The sequence below is a fragment of the Haematobia irritans genome, chromosome 1 (assembly GCF_050003625.1).
Source record: "Haematobia irritans isolate KBUSLIRL chromosome 1, ASM5000362v1, whole genome shotgun sequence".
Classification (NCBI taxonomy): domain Eukaryota; kingdom Metazoa; phylum Arthropoda; class Insecta; order Diptera; family Muscidae; genus Haematobia; species Haematobia irritans.
The window spans coordinates 109,422,719-109,446,079 of NC_134397.1; the positions used below are offsets into that span (position 1 = coordinate 109,422,719).

The 23,361-nt window shown below is 31.9% G+C and overlaps 1 protein-coding gene across 1 annotated transcript in view; it reads right to left on the minus strand.

Annotated features, from left to right (window-relative positions):
* The window catches only part of tnc (tenectin), a 210,843-nt gene that overhangs the window by 14,931 nt on the left and 172,551 nt on the right, over positions 1 to 23,361 (minus strand). The window contains exon 3 of the mRNA XM_075291413.1: positions 17,952 to 17,990. Within this exon, the coding sequence (XP_075147528.1) occupies positions 17,952 to 17,990 (39 nt within the window). The remainder of the gene's footprint in view (positions 1 to 17,951; positions 17,991 to 23,361) is intronic.

Below are 23,361 nucleotides of genomic sequence, written 5' to 3' on the forward strand. Positions count from 1 at the left end.
AATGACTTGGAGTAGATTTTAATGTGCGTTACACCGCGGTTTTTTGTAGTAAATTTTCGGCTTCCTATGAGAAATACATGTCAACAAGTGTTCGCTTGACGACACTCCAGATACTAATCAGTGATTTTTGACGATTCGTTCGTCTCGAGCAGAACAAACAGGCAGTTAATATGCCTGTTTATTCTAATCTAAACTATATCATCAACATTAACCTAATATTTCAAAATGGCTAAACTAAATACATAGCTTTTGAAATTGTTAAAATAATATCCATTATTTGGAATCTCATTAATTCTCTAGGTATTTGTAAGTAATTATTCGTGTTTTCTATTATTCTTCTTAACTGTGATATACATTATTTATTAGTAACAGTATAGCCGAGCAATATGGCATTTGCTTTTGTTTGTATTACCATCATCTTCACCGTCATCATCATGCAAAGGTTAAGCACAAACTTGATGATTTTTTTTCATTTCACAGACATGAATGTCTAGTAGCAACCATATACATTACCTACTTACATAATGAACATTTCCAAACGAAGTAGAGATGATATACATGTAATACTATGTATGGTTTATGTCCTAGTTTAATTTTCTGTATGGAATATTTCATCTTAGAAATTCTCATATATTTAACCTTAATACATTTACATTGAGTTCACCTTGAAATAGAGAGAATGCTCCTTAATTATACTGGAATCTGTATTTAATGGTATACGCATAGAGTATGGATATGACACATGTCGTTTAGGATAATGACTAACCATACATTGAGAGAAATATGAGGAATGTCAAAAAAAAAAGTGAACTCTATATTTCACTAAAGCCGATTAATTCTATTTTAGTTCATGGAATTATTAATTTTTTAAAATTTGTAAATTTTATCAATAATGCGCCCCTCTCGAACATTGTTTGGCACTAAAGACATCTTTACAATTCTTAACTCCTTCTTCAAACTACGAAATTTTCTTTAATAAGTGAAAAATAATAATATTGTCTAACAAATTTTCTAGAGCTTCTCGAAAATACTTTACTTATTTTTGTGAAATCGGCGTAACATCTGCGCTTCTAGTACAGTTTAGTTAAAAATTTCTGAAAATAATCTAATATTTCTAAAATTTTCTTTCTTCTCTTCACTCTTTTTTTCAGTTCAATTTGGAGAATATCTATATCATAGGTAGGTTGACACTTAGAGGAAGCAAAAAATAACCGACGGATATCCGCAGCGTTTGGTGATGAATGGTCACAATAAAATATGTTCTAAATCCTTGCTCTTTATTTTATTTTTAAAGACTGACATACACAGAAAAAAAATTCAAGAAAATTTTTCCAATAGAATTTTAAAATAATAAAATATTCAATTAAATTGATTCAACAATTTTTTTCATTGAAACAAAAATCAATCACAAAAAATAATAGTATCAATTAATTGTTTAATTGATACTATCATTTCTGTGATTGAAGACAAAAAATATTTTTTTGTGTGTAATTTATTCATGAAGACGAAATTTTTAGTTGCGGCTAAAACGTTTATGAAGGACTTGGATATTACATGATGAAAGCAGACAGAAAAAGATTTGTGTCCTAGAGTTAAGAACGCAAAGCCTACATTTCAAAAGTAATTGTATCTTAAATGTATACATAATGTAATTTCTCGATTCTTTGGCTCGGAGTCAATACTAAAATAATTGGCTAAACTTTTTCTCAGTGTATGGATTATAGCAACTATTAGGGCTAATTAGAAATCATATGAATTTAATTCTAGTAGTGATTTCTAAGTATCAGTCGAAGGCTTATAGTCTTTAACAAAAGTGCCATAGTAAATTTCCTTTGGACTATAACAACAAGCCTTCAATTTTTGAGATTTGCGAAAATTTGCTAGCAAACTTATCCATTGACATTTATAAGCTGAATAAAGTTTTTCTTAACCTGTTATAAGACGGGACAATTATTCTCGTTATCTCGCATTGTTGTATTTGCGAAATGTTAAAATTTTTAAATGACATCTTAATAACATAAACTTTTCGAACATAAAATTATAAATATTTTGTAGGATTAATTCCTTGTCCATTGTTTAAATGTTCATTTGCACAAACACACAAAAAATATTAAATACAAAACAATCAAAAATGTGAAAAAATGACAAAAACCACAACATTGTTATATCTGAATTGCTTTTCCGTGTAAAAGTGACAAATTGTACAATAATTATAGATAATGGATGAATTAAAGCGAACGTGTTTGTGTGTAGAAATCATCGGCAGTATAATCTGTACGGTCGCCTATCTCTGTATATGGCCCCCTGTGTGTAGTGAGTGATATAAATATGTACGTACACATAAATATGTACGTACACACAAAAAAAAATTTTTGATTTCAATCACGAAAATCGCGGATTCAATCATTTTTTTAATTGAAATGTCTTCAATCACGAAAATGATAGTATCAATCACCCATTTTGATTGAAAACCAACACGATTTTCAATTAAAAATTTAATTGACTGTTGTCACGGAATCAATTAATTGTGTGATTGAATCAATTAAAAACGTGATTGATTTTTAACATAAAATTCAATCACAGTTTTAATTGAATCAATTAAAATTTTAATTAATTTCGCGACAAAAATCAATCAACTATTTGATTCTTTCAATTAAATAATTAATTGAAATTGGCTATAAATTTCGAACAAAAAATTTATATATTGCGACCCCAAAATCGTATTTAGTTTTATTTGAAATAAAAGAAAATATGTGTTTTTTATAAAACATATTCAATATTTTATTATTTTTTGAATTATGCAATAGACAAATAATTTTGGTTCTTGTTATTTGTGTTTTGTTCTAACATAACTTACTAATACAATTACTATCAATAACAACTATAGGGTGAAAAAATAAATTATATAAATCATTATCTTCCTTATAATAATAGCCATGTTAGCATGTTCCTTCTAATATGTAGATGCGCCTAGATTTCCAATAATTCAGCAGCCTGTAAACTAAATTAGAATAATTTGAATTTAAATTTGTTCAATTAAAAATTAATTTTGTTAAACATTACCTTCATAGAATATCAAGTTCAATTCTTAGTTCCAGGTTACAGATTTATAATCTTCTTTTGTAGTTGTAGTCTTTTAGCATAAAAAGGTGTATTAAGGAGCTCGGTAATTTAATTTTAGTAACAATTCCTTTGCAAAATCCACACATTGAAATCGTCTATTAAAATTTGAACCAATGAAAGACAAAAATAATGGGAAAACAATGTAGTATTTGGTATTATATTTATGATACTTTGTAAATTCTGGAAATAGAAAAAAAATATAAATGGAAAATACATATTTTTATTATTTTCGGATATTTTTCATATTTTTAAATCCAAAAGAAAGAACTTTTTTACCATTACATAATTCAGCTCATTAGTTTATATATCAGATATACTGCTCTCTACTTGGGTTCAAACTGAAAAAGGCAGGTAAAGCAAAAATGCAATTTAATACCAACGCCACTTCCCAACTTCAAGGTGAATCTTCCAACAAACCCATACCGCTCTTGGTTTTAAGAAAACTAGGAGTGAAAAAAAATTATAATTTTAAAAGATCAAGACGGTACCCACTTTTTTGTTGCAAACATATTCTTATATATTTGATAAAAATGATGGAGTTGATGGGATTGATTGGTCAATTTCACAAAATAAAATTGGTCACTAAAAGAAATGAATAAAAAAAATATATTATTTTAGTCCGTTTAATGTAAACAGGCTTCAATGGAAACCCGTATTCACATTTCACAATTTCTTACCTTCAATAAACGTAGATTATTTTCCATTTTTACAATACCACAAAACACAAACAAATTTCAAATGCGTTCTCTCATATATTTTTTTCAAACCTTTACCACTTGGTCGTTTGTTGTTGCACACTTTATTTATTTCAACCCTTTGCTATGAATTGTTGTTGCGTTCAAAATATTTATGCACACATATTGAATGCAGCAGACAGAATGTCGCCAATCATGTTTTTCAATTTACGCGAAAAACAAAAAACCAACCGTTCGTTACGAGTTACTTCCACAGACTGATCTCTCCATCATACATTGTTGAATAAATACCCATTCTCTTGCTCTCTTTTCGCTCTTTCCATTGCTCAAAATTATTCAATTTCAATCACAAAGGTGATTGGATCAATCACATGTGTAATTGGAAACGGAAAAAATTTCAATCACGTTTGTAATTGAAAATTATTTCCGAATTGATTAACAAATTCATTGAATCAATTAATATTTTAATTGGAAACGTAACAAATATCAATCATTTTTTTATTGGTTTTTATTCGGATTTGATTAAATAATTAATTGAATCAATTAACATATTAATTGAATCCGTTTCCAAATTCAATTAAGTGCTTAATTGAAAAAATTTTGGTGATAATTTTTTGTGTGTACACAGACGAGCAGTGACAGATATATCTCAACAGCAGAATGAGCAGGGCTTGTACAGTATACTGTTAATTCACAGTCCTCTGTGTATTATTATGTATGCTCAGGTTGTGGTCATTCATAAAGACATGATGTTTAATGTTTTGTTGTCGTTGTTGTTTTTATCCATTTTTGCCATTATAAAAATAATAATGCTTAAAAAATGTGAACAACTAGAGAATTGTGTGATGTGATTTAATCTGAAATATGCCTTTTTTCCTATCTACCATAGAACTTGGCGTAGATTAACAAAGCGCTGGTTTTGTATGGTACGCGCTACTTACTACTGGAGGCAACTGTTCAATGTAGATTACGAAAAAACTTTACTTGGTATGAAACAGTGGTTTGGAAATTGTGTAAAATATTGCATAGAATAAGTATGTTACTTTAGGATGCTCACGGATGAAAAAGACTGTTTTTCATATGTTTGGCTATAAACATTATATGTGTGGAACACAAATTTTTAAACACAATATTTTTGAGTGCAAGCATATAATGTTCATAAACTAGCATAACATGTTTGGGACATATATGTTAATATGTTAGAACATATTATGTTTGGGACATAAAATGTTTGTAAATATAATATGCTTGGATGCAAACATATATTAATTTAGAAATAGCCTATAAACATATATGTGTTTAGTAGCTTGGAGCGCTATTTAACAGGGAGCGATATTGAATTAAGTTGGTGGTTGTTGCTTGTTATTACAAAATTAACATTTTATTTTTCCTTGGGCAATTGATCAGCTACTTCTTTGATCCTTACAAACTGTGTGGTCCGCTGTTCGAATCCCCGTCCGGCAAAAGGTAAAATTAAAATAAAAAAAATTGAATAATTTCTTCTACAATGTTTGTATTACAGAAAAAGGTGCTAAGAACTAAAAAATGTCGTGGAAGTGAGAAAGATGTGGGGGAATATACAATTAGGCAGAAACAAAATTTTGAGCATTCAGGTCGAAAACCTATGTTATTAGCACCTATATTACCTGTTTATTTTCATAATTCATTATGATTGTAAATATATAAATAAATAAATAAAATTTTGAGCACAATATTGTTTGGGAGAATTTTTTAAGCATATAATATTTTTGGGTGCAAAATGCTTCCAAACATATTATATGTTCACAAAATAACATATTGTTTTTTGGAAGACAACATTATTGAATTTGGATGCAAAAATACAAAATGTTTGGAACTTAGACTACCCAAATATATATTGTTTAGACCAATATGCTTTCAAACATATTATATATTGGAAGAGATCAAACATATAAATGTTTGGGCAATACCCAAAAATGTATATGCTTGAAGCAAAATATGTTTGGGAGTATATGTTACAGAAGCGATTTTTTATGAGGGTGCTCAAAAAAGTTTATTTGGATCCAAAGATTTTGACATTCCCTTAAGGATTTTGGTATTGATTCCGAGTCAAAGATGCGTTTTCTCTAAAATAAAGACACTTTTTAGTCGTCTATATCTACTTTAAATCTAGGATTAATAAAATTAAAATTAGAACACAGAACTCATTTATTGCATTTTCATTTTCTTTTTGCGAAAAACGTGAACCCTAAATTTCACTAAAACCGATTTAATTCTAGTTTAGTTCATAGATTTATTGCATTTTAAAAAAGCTTCCATAACTTTATTAATTTTTTGCGTACATTCGTTCAATTTTCAATTCAATTCATTTATTCATCTAGCCTTTCATTCTATATACATGTATACATAAAAAACATAATTGTATGAGATTTATCTTAAAGATAGTACAGCATATTAATCTTGTGACTACACTCAAAAAAAGTGAACTCCCTATTTCACTAAAGCCAATTTAACATTATTTTAGTTCATAGAATTATAATGTTTGGAGAAAGTTTTCTTTACTCTAATAATTTTTTGTGTAGGTTAGTTAAATTAACTAAACTAAAGGAAAAAAATATACTCAAATGAAGCATAAAGATTAACTAAATTCCTATCTTCCTTAAAATAGTTCAGAATTTCTTTAAATTTGTAAATTTTACCAAAAATGCGTCCATCATGAACTTCGTATGTCACTAAAGACATTCTTGCAATTTTGAACTCCAAGTTTTTCCTTCAAACTACAAAATTTTCTTTAACAATTGAAAAAACTTAGTTATGTCTAATAAATTTTCTTGAATTTGTCGAAAAATATTTACTTATTTTTATGACATCGGCGTGATGCCAACGTTTGTAGTACTGTTTAGTTAAAATTTTCTACAAATATTAAAAATTTTCTAAAATTAACCGAAAGTTTTCTTCCTGGTGGGTTCACTGTTTTTTTTCAGTGTAGTCAAGTTATATTAGTTGTAACAATTTATATTACTTTAAATTAAGTACGAGGCAAAAATAGGAAAAACCTTACATGTAGTAGACGTACATTCGTTAAATTAACGAAAAAACAGACGAAAAAATATACACAAATGAAGCATAAACAAGTAAGGAAAGTCTAAAGTCGGACGGGGCCGACTATATTATACCCTGCACCACTTTGTAGATCTAAATTTTCAATACCATATCACATCCGTCAAATGTGTTGGGGGCTATATATAAAGGTTTGTCCCAAATACATACATTTTAATATCACTCGATCTGGACAGAATTTGATAGACTTCTACAAAATCTATAGACTCAAAATTTACGTCGGCTAATGCACTAGGGTGGGACACAATGTTAGTAAAAAAATATGGGAAACATTTAAATCTGAAGCAATTTTAAGGAAACTTCGCAAAAGTTTATTTATGATTTACGATATATATGTATTAGAAGTTTAGGAAAATTAGAGTCATTTTTACAACTTTTCGGCTAAGCAGTGGCGATTTTACAAGGAAAATGTGGGTATTTTGACCATTTTTGTCGAAATCGGAAAAACATATATATGGGAGCTATATCTAAATCTGAACCGATTTCAACCAAATTTGGCACGCGTAGCAACAATGCTAATTCTACTCTCTGTGCAAAATTTCAACTAAATCGGAGTTAAAAATTGGCCTCTGTGGTCATATGAGAGTAAATCGGGCGAAAGCTATATATGGGAGATATATCTAAATCTCAACCGATTTTAACCAAATTTGGCACGCATAGCTACAATGCTAATTCTACTCCCTGTGCAAAATTTCAACTAAATCGCAGCAAGAAATTGGTCTCTGTGGTCATATGAGTGTAAATCGGCCGAAAGCTATATATTGGAGCTATATCTAAATCTGAACCGATTTCAACCAAATTTGGCACGCATAGCAACAATGCTAATTCTACTCCCTGTGCAAAATTTCAACTAAATCGGAGCAAAAAATTGGCTTCTGTGGTCATATGAGTGTAAATCGGCCGAAAGCTATATATGGAAGCTATATCTAAATCTGAACCGATTTCAATCAAATTTGCCACAAATGACTATACTACCAATTGTACTCCTTGTGCAAAATTTCAAGCTAATCGGGAGAAAACTCTGGCTTCTGGGTCCATATAAGTACATATCGGGCGAAAGATATATATGGGAGATATATCTAAATCTGAATGGATTTCAAATTTGGCATGCATAGCTAAAATGCTAAATCTACTCCCTGTGCAAAATTTCAACCAAATTGGGCCAAAACTCTGGCTTTTAGGACTATATTAGTCCATATCGGGCGAAAGATATATATGGGAGCTATATCTAAATTTGAACCGATTTCAATCAAATTTTGCACACTTGACTAAACTACTAATTGTACTCCTAGTGCAAAATTTCAACCAAATTCGGCCACAAATCTTGCTTCTAGGACCATATAAATCCATATCGGGCGAAAGATATATATGGGAGCTATATCTAAATCTGAATCGATTTCAATCAAATTTTGCACACTTGACTATACGACTAATTGTTATGTTTGTACAAAATTTCAAGCAAATCGGTATAAAACTCTGGCTGCTGGGTCCATATTAGTGCATATCGGGCGAAAGATATATATGGGAGCTATATCTAAATCTGAACCGATTTCTTCCAAAATCAATAGGGTTCTATTCTGACCCAAATTAGGAACATGTGCCAAATTTGAAGGCGATTGGACTTAAATTGCGACCTAGACTTTGATCACAAAAATGTGTTCACAGACAGACGGACGGACGGACGGACAGACGGACATGGTTATATCGACTCAGGGACCCACCCTGAGCAATTTTGCCAAAGACACCATGTGTCTATCTCGTCTCCTTCAGGGTGTTATAAACATATGCACTAACTTATAATACGCTGTTCCACAGTGTGGCGCAGGGTATAAAAATGAAGTAAATTCGTGTCTCCCCCAAAATATTTCACAATTTCTTAAAATTTGTAAATTTTATCAATAATGAGCCCATTATGAACTTCGTATGGAACTAAAAACATTTTTGCAATTTTGAAATCCAATTTTTTCCTTCAAACTTCGAAATTTTCTGAAAAAAATGAATTATGTCTAATGAATTCTCTTCAATTTGTCGAAAACTATTTACTTAGTTTTGTGAAATTGGCGTGACATCTGGGTTTCTAATGCAGTTTTGTTAAAATTTTCTAAAACTATTAGTTTTTATTTGATTTTTGGTCGACCTTTTTGTTACAATGATAAATTCTTATTTTTGCAAGCTCGAGGTATTTTTTAATATTTTATTTATTTTTCCCAATATTTCGCGATAACGATATTGAATCGCTCCCTCAGGGGTCTACAATAGATTTATAGAAATTAAATTTAATAAATATCACAGTATTGAACATTTTATAATTTAAATAAGTCTAAATATTAATTACTTTTAGTTAATAATTTAAAATAGTACTATAAAATAATATAATTGTGCAAAAGTAATCTCATTTTTCTATTTTTATACCCTCCACCACAGGATGGGGGTATATTAACTTTGTCATTCCGTTTGTAACACATCGAAATATTGCTCTAAGACCCCATAAAGTATATATATTCTGGGTCGTGGTGAAATTCTGAGTCGATCCGAAAATGTCCGTCCGTCCGTCTGTTGAAATCACGCTAACTTCCGAACGAAACAAGCTATCGACTTTAAACTTGGCACAAGTAGTTGTTATTGATGTAGGTTGGATGGTATTGCAAATGGGCCATATCGGTCCACTTTTACGTATAGCCCCCCATATAAACGGACCCCCAAATTTAGCTTGCGGACCCTCTAAGAGAAGCAAATTTCATCGGATCCGTCTGAAATTTGGTACATGGTGTTAGTGTATGGTCCAGATTTGATCTCCGGAGCCCCTTGGAAGAGCAAAATTCATCCGATGCGATTGAAATTTGGTACGTGATGTTAGTATATGGTATCCAACAACCATGTGTATGGTCCAGATTTGATCTCCGGAGCCCCTTGGAAGAGCAAAATTCATCCGATGCGATTGAAATTTGGTACGTGATGTTAGTATATGGTATCCAACAACCATGCAGGAATTGGTTCATATCAGTCCATAATTATATATAGCCCCCATATAAACCGATCCAAAGATTTGACCTCCGGTGCCTTTTGGAGAAGCAAAATTCATCCGATATGGTTGAAATTTGGTACGTGGTGGTAGTATATGATATTTAACAACCATGCCAAATATATAGTCCCCATATAAACCGATCCCGAGGTTTGGTTTTGGAGCCTCTTGGAGGAGCAAATTTCATCCGAGTCAGTTGAAATTTGGTACATTGTGCTAGAATATGGCCGTTAACAACCATGCCTAACTAGGTCCATATCGGTCTAAAGTTATAAATAGCCCTCAGATAAATCGATTCCCAATCACACAAAAATTGGTCCATATCAAGTTCATAATTGTATATAGCCCCCATATTTCAATTCTGGCTCTCTACGTACCGTGCAAAAGTCCATATCGATTCGTAAATATTTGTAGACGTACCTATACATACCTGTTTTGTCTAATATATACCACGTATGGACTAACTCACAATTTAGAAAACGAAGTTAAGAAATTTTAAGATACCACAATCCAAGTAATTCGATTGTGGATGACAGTCTTTCGTAGAAGTTTCTACGCAATCCATGGTGGAGGGTACATAAGATTCGGCCTGGCCGAACTTACGGCCGTATATACTTGTTTCTTAAACTTTCCTGGTGGGTTCACGGTATTTTCCGTGTACGTACAAACAAATGCCTGTTTACAAACCCAAACAACATAAAAAATGATTTCTTAAGGTTGAATTACACACCATGCGTCAATCCGTGCGTTGATTGAAGGTTTGTTTTTTTATACCCTGCGCCACACTGTGGAACAGGATATTATAAGTTAGTGCATATGTTTGTAACACCCAGAAGGAGACGAGATAGACACATGGTGTCTTTGGCAATAATGCTCAGGGTGGGTCCCTGAGTCGATATTACCATGTCCGTCTGTCCGTCCGTCTGTCTGTGAACACATTTTTGTGATCAAAGTCTAGGTCGCAATTTAAGTCCAATCGCCTTTAAATTTGGCACATGTTCCTAATTTGGGTCAGAATAGAACCCTATTGATTTTGGAAGAAATCGGTTCAGATTTAGTAGCTCCCATATATATCTTTCGCCCGATATGCACTATACCGATTTGCTTGAAATTTTGTACAAACATAACACCTAGTCGTATAGTCAAGTGAACAAAATTTGATTGAAATTGGTTCAAATTTAGATATAGTTCCCATATATATCTTTCGCCCGATATGGACTAATATGGTCCTAAAAGCCAGAGTTTTGGCCCAATTTGGTTGAAATTTTGCACAGGGAGTAGATTTAGCATTGTAGCTATGCGTGCCAAATTTGGTTGAAATCGATTCAGATTTAGATATAGCTCCCACATATATCTCTCGCCCGATATGCACTTATATGGACCCAGAAGCCAGAGTTTTGGCCCAATTTGGTTGAAATTTTGCACTACGAGTACAATTAGTAATATTGTCATGTGTGCCAAATTTGACTGAAATTGGTTCAGATTTAGATATAGCTCTCATATATATGTTTTTCTGATTTCGACAAAAATGATCAAAATACCAACATTTTCCTTGTAAAATCGCCACTGTTTTGTCGAAAAGTTGTAAAAATGACTCTAATTTTCCTAAACTTCTAATACATATATATCGAGCGATAAATCATAAATTAACTTTTGCGAAGTTTCCTTAAAATTGCTTCAGATTTAAATGTTTCCCATATTTTTTTACTAACATTGTGTTCCACCCTAGTGCATTAGCCGACTTAAATTTTGAGTCTATAGATTTTGTAGAAGTCTATCAAATTCTGTCCAGATCGAGTGATATTTAAATGTATGTATTTGCGACAAACCTTTATATATAGCCCCCAACACATTTGACGGATGTGATATGGTATCGAAAATTTAGATCTACAAAGTGGTGCAGGGTATAATATAGTCGGCACCGCCCGACTTTAGACTTTCCTTACTTGTTTCTGTTTGCGGCAGACTATTCCAGCTTTTTATTTCAAAGAGAAATTTCAACTCTTCAATCATCGGACGCGTTGTACGCATTGAACGCATGGTATGTAATTCTACCTTTAATTCAAAAAAAAAATTTTTAACCAAAACTGAGTACTATGTTAAGTTTTTAAGCTTGTTTTCACGGTTACTTTTTTTAATTAATTAATTTAGAAATATAAAATTATTTGCAATCAATTCCTGGGATCCTTGCTATCCCTTATTTGGTAAGACTTGATCAAAATATAATCGTCTTCATATATATATATATATATATATATATATATATATATATATATATATATATATATATATATATATATATATATATATATATATATATATATATATATATATATATATATATATATATATATATATATATATATATATATATATATATATATATATGTATACTTTTGATTTAGTGTTTTTGTGACAAAAACGAACATAGACTCACCTAAAGATACAAAAACCTCAAAATAAGTTTTAGCCTATATTTCAAACGTTTTTATCTTAAATATAGAGATTCAATATTTCAGTAAATTTAAGGACGATTTCTTTAAATGAAAAATGTTTCTCTTTACGTACGACATTTTCTGGGATTTTTAATGATTGGATTAAAGATAAAAAGCTTCAAATATAGGCTAAAACTTGAGGGTTTTTGTATCTTTAGTTAAATGTTTTTGTTTAATTACCAAAACCTTTTTTACTTTGAAGTATCCGTTATAATTTGGATTTTTAAAATAAAATTTACTTCCTCCTAAGGTGTCGACCTTTCGGAGGAAGGTCGTCTAAATTTTTTTCCACATTTGGGAGGTGTCCAATTATTAGAGGTTAATTTTAATATGTTAATATAGCAAACGTCCCAAACAACTGTCCACATTTGGGAGGTGTCCGGTTTTCAGAGTGCCGGTATATCACAGTAGGCATTTGGCTCGGAATCAATACCAATACTTTATTGAAAGGTCAACATATTTGGATCCACGTAAACTTGTTTTCAGTGATAACGCACCGGCTCACATCTTCTTGCTCGCAACGGCTAAATTGGTGTAAGTAGTCTACGAACTGTTGCCCTTTTTATTTTCACACTTATAAAATCTAATCGCTGGGCACACATGTCAATCGAATAAAGAGCACATTTTCACAATGGTTGCCCATTTTTTCAGACTTTTGAATAATTTTAGATCATCTTCCATACCACTGTGCCAATCAACCACCTGAACTGGCACTCCAAAACTCTCACAGTAATTTAGCAAACTAACCAGACGTTTGTCCGCCAGTTCATTCAGTCACATAATAGCATAGCGACAACACTTCAAGTGATTTAATGCCACATTAATTTGGCTACTATTTAATCAGCAATGTTGAATGAACAATCAACCATTTAGTAGCATTGTATCGAAAATGGCAAAATTATGGCGAATTACAATCCTTTGCTTATAATAATGCAATGCCAACAACGCTGTGTGCCCCATCAATATTTAGCCAGGGCTAAAAAGCATTGCTTGGTCTTGCTATGGGCGTACTGAGTAATAGGCCACTTGGGTATTGCATCCAGATTACTTGAAAGCATGATTAAATGCCTAGACCTTGCAAAGACAGGAGGAAAGAGAACATGATGTACTAGCATACGTACCATTAAAGGCACGTGTTGGGAAAATAATGTGCGTATGAGTAGGTAGAAATTGCTCACACTTCAATAAAATTATTGTTAATGTTCGAAACGTGGGTATTGCAAAGAACAAAATGAATGTGACAAGTCTGGCCATAGATATGGTGATACTGAATTACCTGTCGTGCTCCTAAAAGTCAGTCAGAAATTGTGTCAAACAACAGCGTGAGTGATATTAATCAATTAATCAAGTCGACCTGTTGCTCACGTTTTTGTTCCAATTGAGATCTCCACTGCGGTGACGTTATGCGATGTTGATCCATATAATTTATGAGCTTTTGTTTATCAACATTGACTTTTATTGTATGTTGTTTGGTGCTGATCATTTTTGAACGAGTATGTCCGATAAACGTGTGATATTCAGGTTTCGTTCATTCATTCATAGAAAATGCCAGGAAGTATTCAAACTCATATAAAGAAACAGCAAAACCAAAAATTATAGCAGACATTTGGAAGAAAGGATTACTAAGGGTACTTTAACATTATCTTTGAAGAGGACGAACTCAATGTAGAATCTGGTTGAAGTATTTCACCTTCTGTGGTATAGCCAAGTTTTTCAACGAAATGACTACACGCAAAAAATAATTCTATCCTCCCAAACGAAATTTTAGACAAACAAAGATCGTTTCTCATTTGCTTTCCCCTGTAAGGAAGTTTCTTTGGAAGAAAATTATATACTTTTTGTGATAAACGTTTATTCTTTTCCGGGATGAAAAAACAATTTCATAAAGCTTAACTTAAAAAAACAATCTTTTCTGCCTAATTGCACTTCCACTAAGTTTTTTAGTTCGTTTTCGGCGCCAACGAGTCGATTAAACAAACTTTATTTATCAGAAACATACATTTAGTTGGGCACCGTGGATCACTGGTTAGTACGTCCGCCTTGCATACCAAGGGTCGTGGGTTCGATTCCTGCTTCGTCCGAATATCAAAAAAAAAATCTTTTACATATATTTCAGATATCTTCGGAAGATTCCGAAAAGATGTTCAACATTACATACTACTATATTAAATTTTTACTATGAAACTGTAAAATGTGTCTTATGAAAGACATTGAGTCAGAAAAGAACAGTGCTTGATATAAACGAAATGGACTGTGTCGTTGGTTCAAAACTATGTTTTTTTATTGAAAAATTTAAAATTTTGTAACAAACGAATTTTTTGGTGATAAAAGTTTAAGATTTTCGAAGAAATTAAAAAAAACTCTAACAAAAGAAAAACGTTTTCGGTACACGTTTTCCAAACGTTTTTTTCTTTGTGTGTACTTTTAGATTATGTGGACAGATTTCTTAAAAGATCCTTTTAAGATATGTGCCAGACTAACACTTCACTATGACCGACCTATGTTATTTTAATCTGAGTGGTAAGCGACTTGATATTAGATGATGTCTTGTCTTATTTTAAGCAAGATAGTCAGTGCACATCGGTCGGTAATGATGCACTGAAGGAAAAGTTTTCTTTTCTGGGAAATGCATTTTTAGACAAACTAAGTTTTCTTTTGATGCTAAAAATTTTTCTTTTAAAGTAAATAAAAATCATTAGATAAAATCGCTACAACGCGTCATAAATTTTGGATTTATTTCCTCTTTTAGAAAATACTTTATAACAAAATTATTTTTCTTTTGGTGTAGTTACTGGAAATTGTTCAAAAAGAAAGGGGTCAAATGATTTGTTGCGTTGGAATTCATTTCGGTTTATATTAAATAAATAGCATATACAATTTAAATAATAAACATTCTGATTGTGAGTTTGCTATTTTTTACTCTAAACTGTACCCCTTTTAAAAATATATCTCTGTCAATGTCCATTTGACCACAAGAGCTTCTGTAAAAAACCATAACCAATGCTCAAATCTTTTATTATGACATCAAATGATTTCAGTTTAGCGGCTTCTGTATGACAGTTTTTTATTTATTTATTTGTTTTTTTTTTCGACATTTCACATACATTTCATGGGCTTACGTTTTATATGATTTTGTGCTTCGTTGCGAAAACGTGTTTTATTTAATGTTTTTAAGATTTAAATGCTCGTTTAGCACCTTATCATTTGTTAAATGGAGCCGGTATAGGTGGGTGCTCGGGTGGTCAATAAGCTACAGCTTGTTTTTATATTAAATATGGATTTTGTTACGTTTTATCAGATTTTTCATTATTATTCTTTTGATGGGTCTATAGGGAATTGAATGGCTGGAAAAATAAGCCATTGGCTATCTATTTCAGGAAAAATATCAGTAGCGGTAGTTTTGTACAATTTTCTTCTGTTTTTTTTTTTTTTAACTCAATATCTTTTTTATGACCATCAATCTGTAGTTGATGTTTTGCTTCAACATCGCCAACATTTGATTTTATAGATTTGCATGATAATGAAGAAATTCGAATGATCCCTTCAGATTGCCTGTAAATATGAGCCAGTGCAAAATCTTTATTCTTTGAGAGTCATTCGTTGATTTGATTTTTCTCACATTTTGACATGGTCTTTCATATCTATCATGATTTTCTAATTTACTTTTATTTTTAATTAATTTATTATTATCAATTTAGAATCATAATTAATTTTAATTTTAAAACGTCATAGTTATATAAGGCGCTATTCCTTAAAGCGATTAAGATATGGTCCTTCCTATTTTATATGAAATAAAGTTGCCAAGTCGATTAAACTCTATAGTTTAACAGTATTAATACTTTATAAACTTTAAAATTAAAGTTTCTCTTGACTTTGTTTTATATTTTATAAATACTAAAATTCGTCATTTACGTGGGTGGTCCGATAGGGATTTTTACTTAATGTCTGTAGCAAAAATAATAGTTGACTGTCTTGGAACATTTTCTCATACCATAAAGTTGTATTACCATGTAACACATGAATGATCCATTATAGCATCTCAAGTAATATTGCCGAATTTTTCTGATGGGGAACATAGAGTTAGGGAGAGATTTTTGTGAACGAGAGTGACCAACGATAGCACACGTGGAGCGTTTGATGAGGACGACAAAATTGGTAGCATTTCCATCATTACCGAAACATTGAAAATTAATCACAAATGTTAGTAGAGTTTCTGAGACGATAAATTATTGTTGCACAACTTGGGTTTTTGAACAACCCCACCTCCAATTTGTTTGAGCTACATACTGGCAATTTGTTCCATTAAGTACTAAGAGATAAAGATAGATAATTGACCATATTTACCTTTTTCCACAATATTGCACTCCATTGGCAATATATACCGTATATGTCCCGCGAAATCCTGGCAAATGGCCATGAATTATAATTCGTGTAGGGAGCCACCGTGCTGCAATGGTTAGCATGCCCGCCTTGCATACACAAGGCCGTGGGTTCGATTCCCGCTACGACCGAACATCAAAAAGTTTTTCAGCGGTGGATTATCCCACCTCAGTAATGCTGGTGACATTTCTGAGGGTTTCAAAGCTTCTCTAAGTGGTTTCACTGGAATGTGGAACGCCGTTCGGACTCGGCTATAAAAAGGAGGTCCCTTGTCATTAAGCTTAACATGGAATCGGGCAGCACTCAGTGATAAGAGAGAAGTTCACCACTGTGGTATCACAATTGACTGAATAGTGTACAATACTAGTAGTCCCTATAATTATCTGAAAATCTAACGGTGGTCATCATCTTCAGTACTTATTTCTATTCTAGAAATCCTGGCAAATGGCCATGAATTATAATTCGTGTAATAAAAATCATAACAATCCATCTCATTAATTGGTTTTGCTCTGAATCATGCCTGAATAAATTACGGATATAGTCGAAAATGCTGTAAAAACAATTACCCTTTCAGAGCAACACTTAGTGTACAATACTAGTAGTCCCTATAATTATCTGAAAATCTAACGGTGGTAATCGTCTTCAGTACTTATTTCTATTCTAGAAAATTTGCATGCATCAGACCATTTTATTTCCAGAATGATGCCTGGTTATCAATGTTAATGTTGATCTTCATACCTAGTAAAGCATGAGGAAAGTAATAAATGGATTCTTTCATACCTACATACACTTTATTTGATTTGATTTCATTTCAAGACTGATCTAGGTTTAAGATCCAAAAGCATCTTTGGCCACTAGCACGACAAAGCTATACCAAGGAATATAAAATGCAAAAATCTTCGCTCTGACTTTCATCATAAATATCCAGTAATCAAATGGAGTAAACACAATCAAAGAGAATTGCTTCAAGATGCAAACGGCAAATTGAAAATTGTTATGCAACACAAGAAGAACGATCGACGAACAAGGTAATTGCCAAACTGGCCAACAGACTTGGCCAAATGCTGTTGGCCCACATGTGTTCGCAAGATTCTTATGGTTTGTTTTTGTTCTTTATGCCATAGCTTATTCACTTACCAGTATATTGTTGAATTTCCGTATAATCTTGCAGGGGAGCTGTAAAAAATAAAATGAAGAACAATTTAATTAGAAGAAAAAAAATGTTTTATATATCTACGAAAAAATGTTAATTTCTTAAGAATTACTATAATTTATTGTCCTGTCCGTTTTGTAAAGCCTCACTCACACGACAGTAGGAGAAGTAGACTACAAAAGCATGTAAATTATTACTTTCACGTCAACTGCAGAAGCAACCATGGAAAGATTGGATATGTAAATCTTCTTACCCGGACCAAAGAAAAACGATAGCCTCTATACTACATGTGCAAATGCTATAACAACGGTTCATATATTTACGTTCCTTGCAGATAGCTAACACTTAAAATGGTGATGATCTGGTCTAGTGATGGCTAGATGTTTGTTTGGTTGGATTGACTTTTCTTTGCCTCAAGATGGTTAGAGAGCAAGAAGTATGTGCCTGTGCTAATAGCTAATTTGTTAGAAGAGTGGAATCTAAATTTAGCTTAATTACATATCGTGATCAAAGTCAGTTGTAAAAGAAGTTGGAAATGAAAAAAGAAGCAAACCTAAACATCTTCATTTCAAATGTGGGCAAAAAGAGAAAACAAAGTTCAACCACCTAATTCATTTCTGGAAGCACAGGAAGTGCAAACAATATTTACGACGAATAAACTTAAGGTGATGTGTCTTTTTTAAAAAATGGTGATTAAAAGAATTTATAAAAAAAGTTTGTATAATACAGAGTACAGAGGATGAGATATTCCCATTAAATTGTTATGAAATGTGTTTTACATAGATTTTTTAGAATGCTCACAGTATCAAACTATCTGATGTTGTATATACAATACATGGAGTTCCATCAAACTAAATATGGTTGCATAGGATTATCTGGAGTAGCATCAAACTTAATGATGTTGCATAAGACAATATACACTCGTATTACAAACCAAAGATTATATACTACAGAAGATGGGAGATTGGCTACTGAGCACATCAAACCATTTACCACATTAGTTTAATACTCGAACCAAACGCGTGTACGACAAGTATTGACATAGCATTAAAATGCAAATAAAAAGAAATTAAGAGCACGAAATAAATTTCCATAAAGGGGAAAATGTAATTTTTTTTGTTGTTGCCTAAAATGTAACATTGTTTCATTAAGAAAATTACATTTTTCATTTAAAAAATAAAAACGAAAAACAACTAAAAGATTACAAACATGTATTAAACTAATCTGGTGAATGCAACATTTGGTATGACGCAAGCCAATCTCCCATCTTTCTCAAATCTAAAATCTTTGTTACAAACCAAAGACAATAAACTCTAGGAAGATAGGAAATTGGCTACTCAGGAGATCAAACCATTTACCGTGTTAGTTTCATACTCGAACCAAACGCGTATACGACAAGTATTGACATAGCATTAAAACGCAAATAAAAATAAATTTAGTGCACGAAATAAATTTCCATAAAGGGGAAAATGTAATTTTTTTGTTGTAGCCTAAAATTTAACATGAAAAATTCAATTTTCTTAATGAAAGAAAATTGAATTTTTCATTAAAAAAATCAAAACGAAAAATAAATAAAAAAAAATTACAAACATGTATGGAACTAACATGGTAAATGCAACATTTGGTATGACGCAAGCCAATTTCCTATCTTCCTCAAGTTTATTGTCTTTGTTACAAACTAAATATAGTTACATGGGGAAATATACAGTTGAAGTTTCGGATTTTTTGAACACACATAATATGCGAGTGCTTTGTAATTACCCAATAATATTATAAGTCATGACAAGTTCTTTTGAAATAATCGGTTGATAATAATTTCTATTTAATTTGAATTTCGTTTTAAGTTATATGTTAATATTTTCCATTATATTTTATGGCTAAAAATAATTTCTTAACGTTCTACTTCGTCTACAATAACATATGAACCATAGTGCTTAAAGAAAACAATAGCATGTTTTTAATTACTTATTGTATACCTTTCTTTCGAGTTTTTATACCCACCACCATAGGATGGGGGGTATATTAACTTTGTCATTCCGTTTGTAACACATCGAAATATTGCTCTAAGACCCCATAAAGTATATATATTCTGGGTCGCGGTGAAATTCTGAGTCGATCTGAGCATGTCCATCCATCCGTCTGTTGAAATCACGCTAACTTCCGAACGAAACAAGCTATCGACTTGAAACTTGACACAAGTAGTTGTTATTGATGTAGGTCGGATGGTATTGCAAATGGGCCACATCGGTCCACTTTTACGTATAGCCCCCATATATACGGACCCCAAAATTTGGCTTGCGAGGCCTCTAAGAGAAGCAAATTTCATCCGATCCGGCTGAAATTTGGTACGTGATGTTAGTATATGGTCACTAATAACCATGCAAAAATTGGTCCACATCGGTTCATAATTATATATAGCCCCCATATAAATCGATCACCAGATTTGACCTCCGGAGCATCTTGGAAGACCAAAATTCATCTGATTCAGTTGAAATTTGGTACGTGGTGTTAATATATGGCATCAAACTCCCATGCAAAAATTGGTCGATATCGGTCCATAATTATATATAGGCCCCATATAAACCGATCCCCAGATTTGACCTCCAGAGCCCCTTGGAAGAGCAAAATTCTTCCCATTCGATTGGAATTTGGTACGTGATGTTAGTATATGGTATCCACCAACCATGCAGGAATTGGTTCCTATCAGTCCATAATTATATATAGCTCCCATATAAACCGATCCCCAGATTTGACCTCCGGTGCCTTTTGGAGAAGCAAAATTCATCCGATCTGCTTGAAATTTGGTACGATGTGGTAGTATATGATATTTAACAACCATGCCAAAAGTGGTCCATATCAGTCCATAATCGTACATAGCCCCATATAAACCGATCCCGAGATTTGGTTTTGGAACCTCTTGGAGGAGCAAATTTCATCCGAGTGAGTTGAAATTTGGTACATTGTGCTAGTATATGGTCGTTAACAACCATGCCTAACTAGGTCCATATCGGTCTATAGTTATATATGGCCATCAGATAAATCGATCCCCAATCACACAAAAATTGGTCCATATCAAGTTCATAATTGTATATAGCCCCCATATAAGCGACCCCCATATTTCAATTCTGGCTCTCTACGTACAAAAACTCCATATCGATTCGTAATTATTTGTAGACTTAACTATACATAACTTTTTTGTCTAATATATACCATGTATGGACTAAATCACAATTTAGAAAACGATATTAAGAAGTTTTAAGATACCACAACCCAAGTAATTCGATTGTACATGACAGTCTTTCGCACCCAGAAAAAAGTGCCTTCGAAACTAAAGGAAAATTTTTTCATCAATATAGTTTATCCATTTTATTTCCATTAAGGTAAATTTTTGTGAGAAATAATAAAATTTACTCGTTTCAGTAAAAAAATCCTATACTGTAAGCAGTTAGGAATAGTTCATTAACTAGAATAAGGCATGGAATTTTACTCATACTATTTTCTTCGCTGGGTATAAGAATTTACTACTGAACAAGAAAATTTTATTCACCGATAACAAAGCATTCGTAAAAATAAACAAAACCCGAACTAAAACCAAGTTTCCTCAAAATTAGTAAAATTTCTTATAAAATGGTAATTGCGACTTCCTTTATAATAGAAAGTTTTTTATACATACGAACAACACTTGGCATAGAAAAATATTTTAGTTCATTCGTACTAAGAAGTATGCAATCCAATCAAAACTTAAGGAAACACACTTGTTAGAATATAGGAAATTTTCCTATATTTCTATTGTCTACCTGTAATCGATACCTGTCATCGCAATCGATGTGTTTGCGCGTGGGTGTAATCGATATGTTTGTGCGTGGGTTGTTTTTTTAGTTGGAATCGCGTTGTTGTGGTATACGGAAAGATTGTTAAAAATTATATTGTAAAATAATATAATAAATAACAAATAAAATATATACAATATTTATTATTTTAAATGAGTGAGAAAAATTTTCGTTTTTTGAAAATAAATCTATCAATGTTCGTGATGGTATATAAAGAAAGAAAACACCAGCAGAATAACAACCCTTTCATTTGTCTTCATTTTGGAATCTTCAATTATCAGGTAATATTCAGTGACGCTAACCTTTTGTAACAAAAATGGTTTATGATTTTTTATATTTGTAGGTATTGAAATTGTAAAAGGAGGACAAAATCGTTAGGCAGCAACTTATTAAAAGTGAAAAGTACAAGAAGAAGAAAAAGTGCGTTTTACAGTTGATAATATAACATGGAAATTGGAAACAGCGGAATAATAAACTAATATTTCAAGGAGATTCGATGCTGCTGATTCTTAATAAATATATTCAATATATTAATAAAACATGTCTTTTATTGAAGATAAAATTGCTCATATAAATAAATAAAATTGTATTTAAAAACGAAGGTAAGCAGTTCTAATTTTGAAGTAAAAGTTTTACCACAAATGTGTAAGATTTGTCCAAATGAATGAAAAAATTTCAATAAAATCATTCCATATATGAATTCAAATCAGTTAATTTTTTTCATTCTGTAGTATAGTGGTACATAAATATAGGAAAATGTTAACTAATATATGGAATGCATTATACCTAATTTCTACGAAAACCACATCGTTCAAACAAATAAAAATGTCTTTGGCGCTATACGAAGTTCAACTTTCTTCACAATGAGTTCATTTTAACTTAAAGAAGGGGTCACTTTTTTCTGGGTGCGTAGAAGTTTCTACGCCATCCATGGTGGTGGGTACATAAGATTCGGCCTGGCCGAACTTGCGGCCGTATATACTTGTTTTTCTTATTTTCTTTTAGCTTCTCATTTATTTGCAACAGGTGCTGTTGGTTTTCCTCGAAAGTGTATGTTAATTTCCATTTGAAAAATTACCACAGGAAGTAATTTGTTATTTCTCATAAAGGGAGTGAGACAAATAGATTGGTGTTATGATAATGATAATCCCACAACATGGTTGCTATGATTAACTATTATTGTACATAGAGAAGAAAAATGCTCCCATCTTTTTGTTGGATGAAAAAGGGGAAAATAATTAATAAGATTACTTCTTCATCTTGGTATAAAAGGGGTGTGAATTTATGAAGTCGGGTGACAGTCCTATATGAAATGGACTCAGAAATCAGACCTTGTTCCAACTGCCGGTTCTCAACGATTCATACATACAACATTCCAGAATGCAAAATATGTAGTACTTACACCCAAAGAAGCAATATGATCACTTTAAACACATTTCAAGAGCAAAATTTTATTTTTGGACTGGGAATATGGAACGTGTTTGTCGCAGAAATGTTGTTTTCTCGCAAAACATATACATGGTTGTCGAAATCAGATACATAATTTCCGATAAAAAAAACATGA